Source organism: Indicator indicator, chromosome Z (genome assembly GCF_027791375.1).
Source record: "Indicator indicator isolate 239-I01 chromosome Z, UM_Iind_1.1, whole genome shotgun sequence".
Lineage (NCBI taxonomy): Eukaryota > Metazoa > Chordata > Aves > Piciformes > Indicatoridae > Indicator > Indicator indicator.
This window is the reverse complement of record NC_072053.1, coordinates 27,455,165-27,471,545: the sequence shown is the minus strand read 5'-3', so window position 1 is coordinate 27,471,545 and position 16,381 is coordinate 27,455,165. Positions and strand designations below refer to the sequence as shown.

General features: G+C 43.2%; 1 protein-coding gene across 1 annotated transcript in view; it reads left to right on the top strand.

Annotated features, from left to right (window-relative positions):
- Nucleotides 1-2,928, top strand: part of ANKRD55 (ankyrin repeat domain 55) — a 58,057-nt gene extending 55,129 nt beyond the window's left edge. Inside the window, exon 12 of the mRNA XM_054398129.1 lies at nucleotides 2,660-2,928. Coding sequence (XP_054254104.1) covers nucleotides 2,660-2,928 — 269 coding nt within the window. The remainder of the gene's footprint in view (nucleotides 1-2,659) is intronic.
- The last annotated feature ends 13,453 nt before the right edge of the window (nucleotides 2,929-16,381 follow it).

The following is a 16,381-nucleotide window of genomic DNA, read 5'->3' as shown; positions in this document are numbered from 1 at the left end:
GTCGCTCCCCTCATTCAGCAGCAAGCACATATTTCCTCTAGTCCTTCTTTTCCTATTGATGTACTAGAAGAAACCCTTCATGTTATCATTCACATCCTTTCATCTGCCAGAAAACTGGGCCATTGTATTATATTTAGCCCTGCCTAATTCACATGGATTCAACACAAACTAAAGTATTCACGTGTTGAGTTTTTTTTCACTGATGGGAGAACTAAGCAATTTCCTGAACTTCTGAACATGAATGAATCTTGAATATGACCTGCGAATTACACCACACTGCCAAATGCCAGGCAGCTCTTAGTAAGCACTGTCTGCTTGAATTGTACTGAAATTAGCATGAAAAAAAAAAAAAGCAATTAAAAAAATCCTCTCTATAAAGGCATAATACATTATTAGATACCTGTTAAGTCTTAGAGAATTACTATTCAAGGTAAATAAATAATGAATTCTTAAATTAATATATGTCGTATGTTACAGGGAAATATGACAAGAAGTGCTTCAACTTCTTTTGCACGATGTATATAATAAAAATAATGTAGATGCAAACAAACATGCGTACACATTACAGGGGTAATATTTGTCTTCAATAGGAAAAAATTCTGATTTATTAATTATATAATACACAAATCAAGAGACAAAACAGGGCTTTCATGACAAGATTAGCGAGCTTCTGCTCTGCTGAGGCATAGAAGTGCAGCATTTCTGCTTGAACTTCTTCAATATATTTCTGATGTGGGCACAGTCTGTGTCCCCAGTTACCTGCAAGACTGTTACTCCCACAGAACAGTTATTTTCCATCTTATGTTTGGATTTTGGGTGGTTTGGGATTTCTTTGTTTTTTTTCCCCTAAAAGTAATGAATTGCATTTGACCTTTATGAGTTTTACTATCTGAATTCTTCTCCGTTTCTCAAATTTATCAAGGTATTTTTGTATGGCAAACCTGTTCTCTGAGAAATTATACCTAGAGTGCCTTTTTTTCCCATCAGGCGTATGGTCATGGTATAGTAATGGATCTACCTTATTTTCAATGAAAAATTTTGGAAAAGTTAATAAAACTACGTAATTTCTCTCTTCTGCTGCATCCACTCTGCCAGTGTCCTGATTATTCGATGCTGCTTGATGAGCAGTGAGAGTCCAAAGATTCACTTCTGAGAAACACCAGCTGTGGGCAGAATCCAAATATAGATTAACTTCATATGTTTCTATGGAATTACACAAGATTTTCATTGGGCTATACTCCTCTCCGTTCCTCATTTCTGTAGAATTCCCTTGAACCTGCACCAGGGAAATTTCTGTCAGAGATTATGAAAAGGGTGTAATCAAAGGGGCTTCCAGGAAAAATGAACACTTATTTTTTTCTTGGAGATGACTAGGAAATTAAATGATAATGCTAAGGTGAGATGGTCACCTTTTGAGCAGAGTTCTTCATAGCAGGATTATTCCTGCATGTAAAGAACCAGGACACAAGCATCATACCAATCTGAGGCAAGCGGTTGGCTCAGAGAATGGATCTTAACACCTGAACTCTAGGAAGCATTTGTGTTTAGTTTCAAAGGATGAAGACAGAGAAATAGAAAATCCAAATAACCTTCTCATGACTTAATAAAACTCAAGCTAGATCATCTCAGAGGAAAACATTTATAGCATTTCATGCATTATTCACAACAGATGCAGATGCAAGGAAATCAGAGATGGAATAAGAATGCAACCAAGGAAAAATTAATGTGAAAAACCACAAGGAAGATTCTGTAGCCAAAGCAGAGATGGCATTAACTCCAGCAGGGGGTTCATCCTATGGTTAAAACTAAAACTCCATACTGTTTGTATACTTGTGAATAAAATAGACAAATACATTAAAATAAGTTAATGCAATGCACAATTAATTCCAAGGCAGAGAAAAACAGGTCTGCAATTAAGGTTTTCAATTATCCTTTAAAAATCCAAGTGAATTAGTTGAATGAAGAAGCTTGAGGATTTCAATTTATAAAATATATATATAACGTTAAAGCACAAACACTGTTACACTGCTAAACATGAGGTGGAGATTAGGGATGATCTAAATCCACACATGAGACATGCCACAGATGTGGCTCCTGTGTTTCAGTGTTGGTCTTAGTATGCTACCAGGTAAAGGACACACTGTTTGTGGCTTGCAGTGTGTGGACACACACCTTCATGATAGATTGTGCCTACAGAAACCCAGACAATGTTCCGTTTTTCCATTTCATCTTCCTAAGACTTTGATCAGAATTTACCTTGGGTAATACATCATCCTCCCACAAAGGTTTTGTTTGATACACTGCAACTGAACATTTCTGTTTTGGTCAGCCTGTGTTTTTTGATGAAAGAATATCTTGTGGAAATCTCTCCAAACAAGCCAAGTCTCCTTTAGAAAAACTATAGATTTTCTGCTTATCAAAAGTAAACTTTTCTACTTGTCAAGTCCTACCAGTCAGAAACAAAGTAAATTGCTTAACACTGGAGTTGTTTTCATCTATTGAGCATTAGCCCCACCAGACTCTAGTGAGTTTTCACTCATATTTTGATCACATTTTTCAAGACAAACAACAGTTCAAACAAAGTAGCAAACTAATTTACAAAATGTCATGCTTTTCATTTTCTGTACACTCTTTCTTTTTTTTTTCTTTTTTATTCTAGTCCAGCTACCATCTCAGGGTGCTAAGAAGTTTAAGTCTCTGCCTTTAAATTCCCTAAGGACTGCTGCTGTTATCCTCCCACCATCCCCAACCACCAGATCCCAGAAAAGGGGATATTCTCAGAATCACGCACTCTACTCTGTCTTGCCTGGTCTATCAGGAGAGCCTCTAAAACCAAGCCGTGTCCTACCTGCTATCCCAAGCCAGAAGAAACCTAACCCTGCAGAAGAGCTTGAGAAATCTCTCACCAAGCCAGATGCTGAAAATTAATGCAGTACATTGGGCTCAATCTGTTGAAATACATTTAAGAGCTTACTACAAATGTACAGTAAAATCTCGTTAATTTGCACTAATGATGCTCTTGTGAACTGGAGTGTAAAGGGAAAAAAAACAAGACTTGCACATCACAAAAGCTGCACTGTGTATTTATATAGGCATTTTCATTATAGTTTTCATTTATAACAAAATTACTAAATCAATATTTAATGTCCTGTGAACCTAGTCCGTGAATGGAATCTTCATAATATGTAATCTCATTGCAGCAATGCACTGTTAAGCCTTTCATAGAAAACAGGAACAAAGAGTAAGATCTTCTCATTTAAAAGTCAAAACTAGGGAAACATAAATTGCCAATGGTCCACTGTAGTTTGTAAATGCAAAGGTGCTGATTCTGAGGCTGTATGCCATCAAAAATACCTTTTTAAGGCTAAACAAATAGGCTCAAAATAAAAGTTTTAGCAGATTGGGGGGGTTGTCTCTTTGCTTCTCAAATATTTTCTGCTTTGTAAGACTATGGATTTGTGAGTTCAACAAGCTAAAAAAAGTACAACGAAACACTAATCCCATGTGCAGGGAGGATGGGGCTATAGCATACAGTGTTCAAAACTGTTTGTTGCACTGGTAGGTTTCTGTCTCTTTCATTTATTTCTTCATATTCCTGAGTGGTAAAAATGCAATTGTGTATTGTTATTTTCATAAAACAAGGATTGCATGGTTATGATCACTGAACTGGAGAAAGAAGTCAAACTGGATTGATCTTCAGCCAAGAGCTTTGGCAAGTGCTACAAGCCTTTGACTAAGCATTCATTTCACAAGACTGTCCTGTCCTAGAGACTGACAAATATGTCAACCTCTGCCTGTTTCAGGATTCTTATCTAAATCTTGCAGCTATTACTCTGGAGGCTTCCTCACTCCTGATTACAGAGGGTCTGTGGGCATTAGTATGGCTGGCAGGAGGGAGAGATAGCCCCCTTTAGTCACCCTTTACGTATCACCATTGCTAGTAAACCTACTTTACATTAGCTTTACATCAGCAGCTCTTTCAACCAGCACATGGCATTTCTGTTTAGATAAATGTTTTATTAGATGTACAAACATTTCTTTTACTGTGTCACAGAAGAAGACAAATCTGACATGAAAGAGAAGATAATCATGTCCCAGTAGCTGCATTTTCCAATTTCCTTGTGGTAATGACTGTAAACAGAAGGATGGCTGGTGGCTGTCACAGACAGTCCCAGAAAGAAAAAGGCAGAGCACAACAACAGCTGCTCTGATGCAACACAGGGAAGAGAGACCTTTTGCAAACAAGTAAGAGGATATATTTTTAAACATCTAATCCAAATGTCAGCCTACAAAGCTCAAATTCAACAAATGATGTAAACCTCTAGCTTCTTGCTGAAATCCATGAGAGTACAAATGCTTGGGCCTGACAGGAAACCTATTCTCTGAGGCTAGACGGAAAAAATATTGCACAACAGAAGCACGCACTGTTAAAAGGAAAGTAAATTCTGGCATACTGTGTCTTTGCATGTGACCACTCATGCTTAGTCCAGCCTCACTGAAAAGTCTAGAGTCCCTCCTACAGTGCAGCAGACTGCTATTTGCTCAGTGGGGTCGCTGCCTAAGTTGTTCTGCATTCCAAAGTCCCTAAGCTTCTCTGCCCTGGAATTCCACTAGCTGCAACCTCCAATTTGTCTGTTCTGACTCCAGGCCTTTTGTACCTTTCCCTTTGACCTCACATAAGGGACAAGTGGCTCATAAGTCAGTTCTTAGAAACATTCATACTTGACTACAGACCTCAGGTCCCTATTAAATGGGTTTGGTGCAGACTGCACAGAAGAGAAGATAAAACTCATTCATACAGCTCTGACTGGCAGTGAATAACCTCTGCTTTAACACTGTTAGCACAGACATTTTGAGACATTTGCTACCTGTTTATTTTTCCACAAATACCCCCATTTTTACTCATCCTTTTCTAGGAAGGAATGTTTTTTTTTTCCCCTAAATTTCCAACTCAGGAAACAGATTTTTTCAAAAAAGCAATGCAAATCTAATTGCCTGTTCAAAGGTAAGCATAGAATACAGCACTTAGGTGAACAAGGACAATCTAACAGTGACCTAAGAGCCAAGTCACTTTTCTAATGTGTCTCTTCTGTACACTGAAGCAGTTCACAATTCACCAAACACAGATCTTTTTAAAATGAATGCTCTTTAAAAGCACTATAAATTACTCCCAGAAATATTCCTCCAGAAACTATTATTATCTCTTTAGTTTGATGGCCAAATCCTACAGTAACTAAGTCTAAGCGGGAGTCAGGGGTGAAAGCAGCAGCCCAACTGAAGTGCATGTACACTAATGTAGCAGTATGGCTAATAAACAAGAGGAGCTGGAAGCCTTGGTGCAGCAAGAAAACTATGATGCAGTCACCGTCACAGAAACATGGTGGGATGACTCACATGACTGGAGTGCAGCAATTGATGGCTACAGGCTCCTCAGGAGAAACAGGAGAGGGAGAAGGGGTGGAGGGGTGGCCCTGGACATCAGCAAGGCTCTAGACGCCATGGAATACAGATTAAGGATGATCAGCTCAAGTGCCTGTATGCATGAGAATCAGAGGTAAGGCCAACAAGGCTGACATCCTGGTTGGAGTCTGTTATAGACCACCCAACCAGGATGAAGAGGTTGATGAATTATTCTATAAGCAGCTGGAAGCTGTGTCAAGATCACCAGACCTTGTCCTAGTGGGAGACTTTAACCTGCCAGATATCTGCTGGGAACTCAACACAGTAGAGAGGAGGCAGCCTAGAAGTTTGTTAAGAATGTATGGAGGATAGCTTCTTATCACAGCTGCTGTATGAGCCTGCCAGGGAGAGGCTCTGCTCAACCTATGCTTTGCAAATAGAGAACGGCTGGTGGGCAATGTGGTGGTCAGAGGCTGCCTGGGGACCAGTGACCATGAAATAATTGAGTTTTCAATATACAGCGAAACCAGGAGGGGCATCACCAAACCCTCCACTCTGGAATTCCAGAGGGATGACTTTGGCTGATTTAAGAAACTAACTTGGAAAGTTCCTTAGGAAACAGCCCTTAAAAACAAAGGGGTCCAGGAGGGCTGGACCTACTTCAAGAAAGAAATCCTGAAGGTGCAGGAAGAGGCTGTCCCAGTGTGCCGGAAGAGGAGTGGACAGGGTAGACAGCTGGCCTGGATGGGCAATGAGCTTCTGAACGAATTAAGGGAAAAAAAGAGGGTGTATCACCTTTGGAAAAAAGGGGAGGTAACCCAGGAAATGTTTAAGGAGATTGCTATGACATGTGGGAAAAAAATTAGAGAGGCAAAAGCCTGTTTAGAACTTAGACTGGACACTTCTATGAAGGACAATAACAATATTTTTATAAATACGTTACTGGCAAAGGAGGGGCAATGGCAACCTCCACTCCTTAGTGGACAGGGAAGGGAACATAGTCACAAGAGATGAGGAATAGGCAGAGGTCCTTATTGCCTTCTTTGCCTCAATTTTCAGTAGTAGGATAGGTTGTTTTCCAGACAGCTGGCCTCCTGAGCTGGCAGATGGAGTCAGGCAGCAGTATAGTCCCCCTGTAATGCAGAAGGAAGCGGTAAGAGACCTGCTGAGCCACTTGGATCCCCACAAGCCTATGGGACCAGATGGAATCCACCCTAGGGTAATGGCAGATGAGCTCACCAAGCCATGTTCCACCATTTTTCAACAGTCCTGGCTCACTGGAGAGGTCCCAGATAACTGGAAGCTGGCCAACATGATGCCCACCCACAGCAAGGGCTGGAAGGAGGAGCCAAGGCTCTGCAGAGGGACCTTGACAGGCTGGACAGATGGGCAGAGTCTCATGGAATGAGATTTAACACAACTAAGTGCCAGGTTCTACACATTGGCAACAACAACCCCAAGCAGTGCTACAGGCTGGGGACAGAGTGGCTGGAGAACAGCCAGGAAGAAAGGGACCTGGAGGTACTGGTTGACAGTAGGCTGAACATGAGCCAGCAGTGTGCCCAGGTGGCCAAGAAGGCCAATGGCATCCTGGCCTGGATCAGGAGTAGTGTGGCCAGTAGGAGCAGGGAAGTCATTCTGCCCCTGGACTCAGCACTGGTTAGGACACACCTCGAGTACTGTGTCCAGTTCTGGGGCCCTCAGTTTAAGATGTTGAGTTGCTTGAATGTGTCCAGAGAAGGGCAACAAAGCTGGTGAGGGGTCTGGAGCATAAAACCCTGTGATGAGAGGCTGAGGGAGCTGGGGTTGTTTAGCCTGGAGAAGAGGAGGCTCAGGGGAGACCTTATTGCTGTCTACAACTGCCTGAACGGAGGTTGTAGGCAGGTGGGGGTTGGTCTCTTCTCCCAGGCAACCAGCAGCAGAACAAGAGGACACAGTCTCAAGTTGCGCCAGGGGAGGTTTAGGTTGGATGTTAGGAAGAAATTCTTCACAGAGAGAGTGATTGCCCATTCCAATGGGCTGCCCAGGGAGGTGGTGGGGTCAACATCCCTGAAGGTGTTTAAGAAAAGACTGGATGAGGCACTTAGTGCCATGGTCTAGTTGATTAGTTAGGGTTGGATGATTGGTTGGACTTAATGATTTTGGAGGTCTCTTCCAACATCGTTGATGCTGCGTGATTTTTCTGGGTGATAAGTCAAAGCTGAAGTCTTTCGCCTTCAGAGGAGAGCAGACTGTTGACTGCAGCACACTCCATGAAATACAAAAAATGACCAAATACCTGCTTAAGCTTCACTGACCTCTTGCTCATACCTTTCCTGGAAGATAATGGCAAGACAGACAATAAAACGCCATCACAGTTGATTAGCAGTTGCCAAGAACGGTCTGGTCAGTAGGTCAAGACAGAGAATTTCTTTTTCCCTCTGTCTAGTGATTAAATATCTCTGGCACATTCTTGTGTGGCACTAAGCTGCATCTTAATTCATAGAGTGTTAGAGTACTCACGTGTCTGAAGAGTTTGGCTTGGCACAGAATCCTGAAAAAATAATATACAGGATACATTTTCTGATGAAAAGACAATATACTTCCTCCCAGGCACATGTTTTACCTTCCTTATGTAAGAAGTTGAAAATGCTCTTTTAAAATGGTGCAGCCTTTACTCCAATAGATCATTTTCTCATATACTGATGCTGAAAGGAATCATAGAATCATAGAATTAACCAGTTGGAAGAGACATCCAAGATCATTAAGTCCAACCTATCACCCAGACCTATCTAATCAACTAGACCATGGCACTAAGTGCCTCATCCAGTCGTCTTTCCCGGGATGGCGACTCCACCACCTCCCTGGGCAGCCCATTCCAATGGGCAATCACTCTCTCTGTGAAGAACTTCCTCCTAACATCCAGCCTATACCTCCCCTGGCACAACTTGAGACTGTGTCCTCTTGTTCTGCTGCTGGTTGCCTGGAAGAAGAGACCAACCCCCACCTGCCTACAACCTCGCCTCAGGTAGTTGTACACAGCAATGAGGTCTCCCCTGAGCCTCCTCTGCTCCAGGCTAAACACCCCCAGCTCCCTCAGCCTCTCCTCATAGGGTTTGTGTTCCAGACCCCTCACCAGCTTTGTTGCCCTTCTCTGGACACGTTCCAGGACCTCAACATCTCTCTTAAATTGAAGGGCCCAGAACCGGACACAGTATTCAAGGTGTGGCCTGAGCAGTGCTGAGTACAGGGGAAGAATAACCTCCCTTGTCCTGCTGGCCACACTATTCCTGATACAGACCAGGATGCCATCGGCTCTCTTGGCCACCTGGGCACGCTTCTGGCTCATGTTCAGCCTACTCTCAACCAGCACCCCCAGGTCCCTTTCTGCCTGGCTGCTCTCCAGACACTCTGTCCCCAGCCTGGAGTGCTGCTTGGGGTTGTTGTGGCCAAAGTGTAGAACTCAGCACTTAGCCTTGTTAAATCTCATCCCATTGGCCTCTGCCCACCCATCCAGCCTGTCCAGGTCCCTCCGCAGGGCCCTCCTACTCTCCAAGAGATCAACACCTGCTCCTAACTTGGTGTCATCTGCAAACTTACTGATGATGGACTCAATTCCCTTGTCCAGATCACCAATAGAGATATTGAACAGGATGGGTCCCAACACTGATCCCTGGGGGACACCACTAGTGACTGGCTGCCAGCTGGCAGTGGCACCATTCACCACCACTCTCTGGGCCCAGCCCTCCAGCCAGTTCTTAACCCAGCACAGATTGAATCTGTCCAAGCCATAAGCTGCCAACTTTGCCAGGAGCTTGTTGTAGCAGATGGTGTCAAAGGCTTTGCTGAAGTCCAGATAGACTACATCCACAGCCTTCCCCGCATTCACCATGCAGGTAACCTGATCATAAAAGGAGGTCAGGTTGGTCAGGCAGGACCTGCCCCTCCTGAATCCATGCTGGCTGGGCCTGACCCCTTGACCATCCTGTAGGTTCTGTGTGATTTCACTCAAGATGACCTGTTCCATAACCTTGCCTGGCACTGAGGTCAGGCTGACAGGTCTGTAATTCCCTGGCTCCTCCTTCCAGCCCTTCTTGTGGATGGGCATCATGTTGGCCAGCTTCCAGTCATCAGGGACCTCTCCAGTGAGCCAGGACTGCTGATAAATGCTCGGCCAGCTCATCTGCCAGCTCTCTCAGCACCCTAGGATGGATCTCATCTGGTCCCATGGACTTGTGAGGATCCAAGTGGCTCAGCAGGTCCCTTACCGCTTCCTTCTGGATTACAGGGGAACTATACTGGTCCCTGACCCCATCTGCCAGCTCAGAAAACGATAACAACCTGTCCCACTACTGAAGACTGAGGGAAAGAAGGTGTTAAGTACCTCTGCCTTTTCGTCATCTTTCACTACTATATTCCCCTCTGCATCCAATACAGAGTGGAGGTTGTCTTTGCCTCTTCTTCTGCCATTAATATATTTATAGAAATATTTTTTATTCTCCTTTACAGCAGTGGCCATTCTAAGTTCTAAATGGGCTTTTGCCTCTCTAATTTTTTTTTCCTACAAGACCTAGAAACCTCCTTAAACTCTCCCTGGGACACCTCCCATTTTTTCCAAAGGTATTACACCCTTTTTTTCCCCCTTAGTTCATTCAGAAGCTCATTGCCCATCCAGGCCAGCTGTCTACCCCAGCAGCTCCTCTTTCAGCACATTGGGACAGCCTCTTCCTGCACCTTCAAGATTTCTTTCTTGAAGTAGGTCCAGCCTTCCTGGACCCCTTTGTTTTTAAGGGCTGTTTCCCAAGGAACTTTCTGAGTTAGTTCCTTAAATAAGCTGAAGTCTGCCCTTCAGAAGTCCAGTGTGGAGGGTTTGGTGATGCCCCTCCTGGTTTCACCATATATTGAAAACTCAATTATCTCATGGTCACTGGACCCCAGGCAGCCTCCAACCACCACATCTTCCACCAGCCCTTCTCTATTTGTAAATAGCAAATAGAGCTGCACCCCTGGTAGGCTCATGTAACAGCTGGAATAAGAAGCTATCCTCCATACACTCCAGGAAACTTCTAGACTGCCTCTTCTCTGCAGTGTTCAATTCCCAGCAGATGTCTGGCAGGTTAAGGTCACCCACGAGAACAAGGGCAAGTGATCTTGAGGCAGCCTCCAGATGCTTGAAGAATAATAAATCAACCTCTTCTTCCTGGTTGGGTGGTCTATAACAGACTCCAACCAGGATGTCAGACTTGTTGGCCTTCCCCCTAATTCTTACCCATAGGGACTCAACCTGATCGTTCTTAGTCTCTACCTCCATGACATCCAGAGCCTCCTTAATATACAGGGCCACTCCTCCACCCCTTCTCCCTCTCCTGTCTCTCCTGAAGAGTCTGTAGCCAGCACTGATTACAGTGCTCCAGTTGTGAGAGTCATCCCACCACGTTTCTGTGATGGCGACAACATCATAGTTTTCCTTCTGTACCAAGGCTTCCAGCTCCTCTTGTTTGTTACCCATGCTGCACGCATAAGTGCACATACACTTCAGCTGGGCTGCTGCTCTTACCCCTGTCTCTGGCTTACCACCCTCAGCCTCCTTCAGTTCATCTCTAGTACTGCTGTGTTTAACTCCCACCCCTTCAAGCCTGGTTTAAAGCCCTTTCAACAAGCCCTGCCAGCTGGTATGCCAGGATCTTTCTCCCCCTCTGAGACAGATGTACCCCATCTGTTTCTAGCAGACCTGGAGCGGTATAGAGCTCCCCAAAATCAAAGAACCCAAAATTTTGTTGGTGACACCAGCCTCTGAGCCACTTATCAGGCATGATTTCCTGGTCCTTTCAGCAATTCCTACTTGTAACTAAGGGTATAGATGAAAAATTTACCTGTGCCCCTGATCCTTCTTTTCCCAGTGCCTTGAAGTCCCTTTTGATTAAGACTTCTGATATTGACCTCATCACTTCCCACCTGCATAACTAGCAAGGGATAGTAATCAGAGGGCTGTACTACATTAGGCAGCCTTCTGGTAACATCCCCCAGGGAGCCTGCAGACTACCTACAGGAGCGGTCCGGCCAGCATATGGAGCTCTCTGTTCCTTTCAGAAGGGAATCACTGATAACAATTACCCTCTTTTTTTTTTTTTTTTTTTTTTTTTTTTTGTGTGTGTGTGTGTACAAGTTCTGATGCGAGGAGGGGACTGATTTGCTTTAGTACAACCCCCCAGATGGTGTTACTTCTGCTTCCAGGATCACCTCACCCTGAACCTCTAGTGCCCCATATCTGTTGGGCAAGGGCTACTGAGGAGGTGAGGGGGGCTGGAAGGGGTTTACCTTGCCCCTTCTGACAGGCACCTGTATCCATTGTGCCCTGTTTCTTGGGTGACTTCCCTCTACTAAGGGGGTCTGCAGAGCCTGGTGCCACAAATCTACCTCCCTTTCACATTCCCTTATGGTCCTTAGTCTTTTTGTTTGTTCACCCCTCAGGCGCCGCTTGCCGCGTGGCAGGGAGCAGGCTCCCGGGGAGCTTTCCGCGGCTGCCCTCGCGCTGAAACGCCCGTCTCGCGCCAGTTGGTGCTTAAATTTCACGCGGTTCCCGGGAAACGCCTCTCAGTCACGGCGGCAAGCTTCCTGAGCAGGCGCGCTGGAGGGCAGCCCCACCGGTCCTGCTCGTGTCTTGGGGGGGTCCTTCCGCCCTCAGAAAGCCCTAAAGCAACCCAAATTAAAGCAAAGCTCAGCTAGCATTACCGAGGCTTTCCCGCGGCTGCCCTCGCACTGAAAATGGACCATTGTTCCAGTAAACTGTGCAGATGGTTAGAATTAGTTCATCATTCAAGACAGAAAAATTGTCATATATAAAACAAAGGGTCACACAGTATTACGGAGATCTTTCAAAGGCTATTTTATTGAAAAGCAGAGTACCTGACAGGCAAATGTTCTTGTATAACTGCCTAAAGAGGAATCTGTATCGCATACAATTCAGTCCTAATAAAGCACTTTAAACAATACACCAAATACAATGCATTCTTCTACCATCACCAAAAGCAGTCTGCAGAATCCATGTATTTTTCCACTGCCAAGACACGAGAAGCATCACAATTACTGCCCTGGGACATAAAAGCATAGTACCTGTACAAACAATTTTAACAGAACAACAAGAGTTCATCTGATCATGCTGTCATCATGAGTTACCAGTCCTGTTACTCTGCAACTCCATTAAAATAATGGTTTAGAAGAATACAGAAATATTGAAAACATACATTGTTTGCTTTTGTATTTCAAAATTGGAATTTTTCTCTCGTTATTTTGGTAAGGTTTTCCTATGTTTCTTAGTTTCAGAGAAAGCAAAGATTTTTCTGTGCTATCCATATTGGTGGAAAAGCTCAGCTTTATGACAGAGGCAGTTTAGACCAGATGTTGTCAGGTGTCCAGCATCAAAGCTACTTCTAACCAAGGGCAGTGAGTAGTACTTGATGCGAAGCAGTTGACACAGAGCCAAAAAAATTAATTCCAGGCCCACTGGGATCCTAAACTCCCAAGTATTCCCTCCCTGTCAGCCAGCACTGACAAGGGCCTGCCTTCTGCAGCTGCTGCTGAGCCTGCTAAGGTCTGCAAACAGCCTTCCACAGTAATTTTCCATTCCCCATCTCACTGTTTGTGGTGCTTTAGGGTGCTTGGCATCATGGTGTGTCTTTCTGCTGCTATGCAAACACCAGGAAGAACCTGCAGAGTCAAAGTTGTGTTCATACCTGACCAAGAGGAGTCCTTGACTTCAGGCACATGCATTCCTGCACCTTTATGCATGTTTCTGTGCTCAGTGTGTGGAAACCCATCCTTTGAAAGAAGGATGTGGTGGAGTTTCTTATATTACAGAGTAGCAGACTGAAACCATTTTAACACTTCAGCACACTAAGAAAAGATTTGGTCCAGCCTTCCCAATGTCTCTGTAGCTGTTATCACCACTACCAAAGAGTCACAGGTCTTCCCTATCAAGATTAGATTGGGAAGATTAGTTTGGTAAGTGCACAATGAGGGAAAGGAGCAAGAGAGGCAGATCCCGTGCTTACACAAACCTCAGCTATAATTTCAGCTTGTCAACTGATTTTCAATGTAGTTTTGCACATATACTGAAAACCACAAAGGGAAACCTTCCTTCATTTAATGATACAAAACAAATTGGACTGTATCTTTAATACACAGAAGCTGAGGGTAAATACCTAAGGAAGGAAAAAAATTTAAGGTCTAACCAGAAGGGCTATACTAAATATACAATTGTAAAGACTACATTTACCGTTTCTATGATTTGCCAGTTCTGTCCCATTTCTCAAGTGATTATTTCTACTCGACTATTGGAAATAAGGCAGAGATTTATTACTTAGAACTGCTAAACCAAACCGTAAAATTATGGTGTAACCCAAAAGGAGGATCTGCCTACCACTCTGTTCAACTTTTATCACCAGAAGGATGCACTTTTTCTGATCTGGAGGTAAGGAACTTCTTACAGGTTTATTCACCCTCCAGCTGTTGATTCAAAGACACATCCTGTGTAGGGAATTTATCAGAAAGTAGCTGGATGCTTTTGAAGGAGGATCTTGATCTTGAGCTAACTGATCTAACTGAAGACATCCCTGCTCGTTGCATCATGTTGGACTAGATGAATTTTAAAGGTCTCCTCCAACTCCAGCTAATCCAAGATTTTGTGATTCTACATTTCTATGGAAATTTGAATACTTGAAACTCTAAAAATATTTTTGCACTTTAGCCTTTCCTGTAACAGTGCCTAGTCATTTTTCCACAGTTCACTGTATTATGATCTTAGAGATATTTTTCTCCCATTGTTGATTTGGTCATTTTTTCCAGTATGTCCTGGAAACTACAGAATTAGGCCATTTGAAGTTTGTCATTGTCAGGAGTTTCAGCTATATTACTCCTTTCCTTGCCGTAGTCACTGAAAATTCAGACACAGTCTTCTTAACCACAGTAGCTGTAAGGTTCTTAGTCTCTTGTGTCACAACAGCAAGAAACACTTCTCCAAATTCTTTTTCAGAAAGAAAATTTCATTTGACATCAATACTGGTCAATCCATCAATACTGGTCAGGTCAATCAACATCAGTTTTCAACATTATTTTTATAAATGTAAGATCACCACATATCAGAAAAGTCTCAGACTGAAAAGCTGTGGTAGGAACCAGAGCAAGCTCTTTATCTAAATTTTTAAAAGTAAGCATCATTTTTTGCATGCTTCTGGTGCTCTCTGGTGAGGTAGTAAACAGGAAAATTCTCTTCTCTGCTTTTCTATGAGGATAGCACCTGCTTATTAAAATGCACAGAGATCTCATAGCAAACATATTTTCTTATGTTCTAATGATATTTAGCACTTAACAAAAGGTAATAACTCCATCACTGAAACCTTCCCAGTAAGCTAGTAAATAATATTATCCCAATGTCACATATGAAGAAATTGAGACAGAAAGATTAGACACTAAATTTCCAACAGTGGCTTCAGAGAAAGCAGGGTTGAAAGGCTATCTTTAGTGCTCAGGTGTCAAGCCTCCAAAATGTGGCTTCTGCGTTCCTTCCTTACAAGAACATGTTTACGAGTGTTCAGCATTTATGAAAAGCAGACAAAGAAATGCAAGAAGCAAATTAAGGGATAAAAAGTAAAGATTACAAACAGCTCTCCTCAGGGTACAATGCAGAAAGTCAGAGTTTTCAGAGTCACAGTCTGACAACAGATCCTGGACAATTGCCTGTGCTTGTTCTTGGCCAAAAGCCACATTGCCCAGCTCATCTGCAAAGTTCCTGCTGGGGAGTGTATAGTAGTCACAGTGCTGTCACGGACATTACCCACAGCTAAGCACAGTTCATGCAGGATGCTGGGGATCTTCACCAAGAACCACAGCCCAGGAGCAGTATGGAAGAACAGAGAAAAGACCTTTATCTTCAGGAAAATTAAGTGACAAGGTTTTTCATGGCAGTTACTTTGTGTCATTACTGTCTGGACTAGGAAAAGCACAGAGCTGCATTGGACAAATTATCCACCACCTGAGATTAGCTCTTCCTTTGTCTCCACAATCCTCCTTACCCTCTCATCTGCTCAGACTTGGTGTCACAGTAGCCCTCTGCCATCCCAAAGAACAGAAAAGAGATTAAGCATTCCAATAAGTAAAAAGCTGCTCTCCTGCCAGCGTTTGTGAATTCTAATAGAACTCATTAGGTAACACCTACAACAGGTTTTCTGCAATAATCACTGAAAAATTACTGTTACTGCACAGGAAAGCAGCACTTTGTTTCACATCCTTTAGCCAATGGAAATCAAAAACCTGACGACCTCTCACACCACCCTTGAAGGGACACATCATGTGGCACATGAGGTAAACACAAACTTTCTTGGGCAGCATTGCTTGGTAAGCACCTTGGCAAATCATTTTCACCTAAACATGATGACAGGGGCTGTCATGTTCTCCGTTTGTAATAAATGGAAAATTCTTGAAATAAAAGCTAAATCACAAGCTTCTTTTTTCTTTTCACTTATCTTTAAGATTTAAAAGGTAATAGTGCTTACAAAGGACTTCTGTGTGCTGAACCAAAATAATCAACTGAAACCACAGAGGCCCTTGGAAAGCTATAGGAAGAGTTTCGATACACTGTTCTAGCCAGCAGTCTACTCTGAAAAGTTTCTTGTATAATTTTGCCATCCCGGATAGAAATAAAATCTGTATTAGCATAGCTCTCTTGTTTAATGGTTCTAAATTCCATAATCCCAGTTTACTAACCCAAATGTTGGTCTAAATTCAAGGGCTGGGCCAGTTTAAACAAGTAAAAATTGTTTTAAGTGATGGCTGAAATTACCCTAATTAAAAAAAAAATAACAAAGCTTGTAGACTTTCCTTTCTGTACTAATCTTCATTTGTTTATGGTTTTCTTTGACTATGCCATTATATGAGCATAAGCTTCACTTATCTCCTGGCCCATCTTCTCAACTCTGTCAGAACATCAAGTTAATTCTCACGTTTG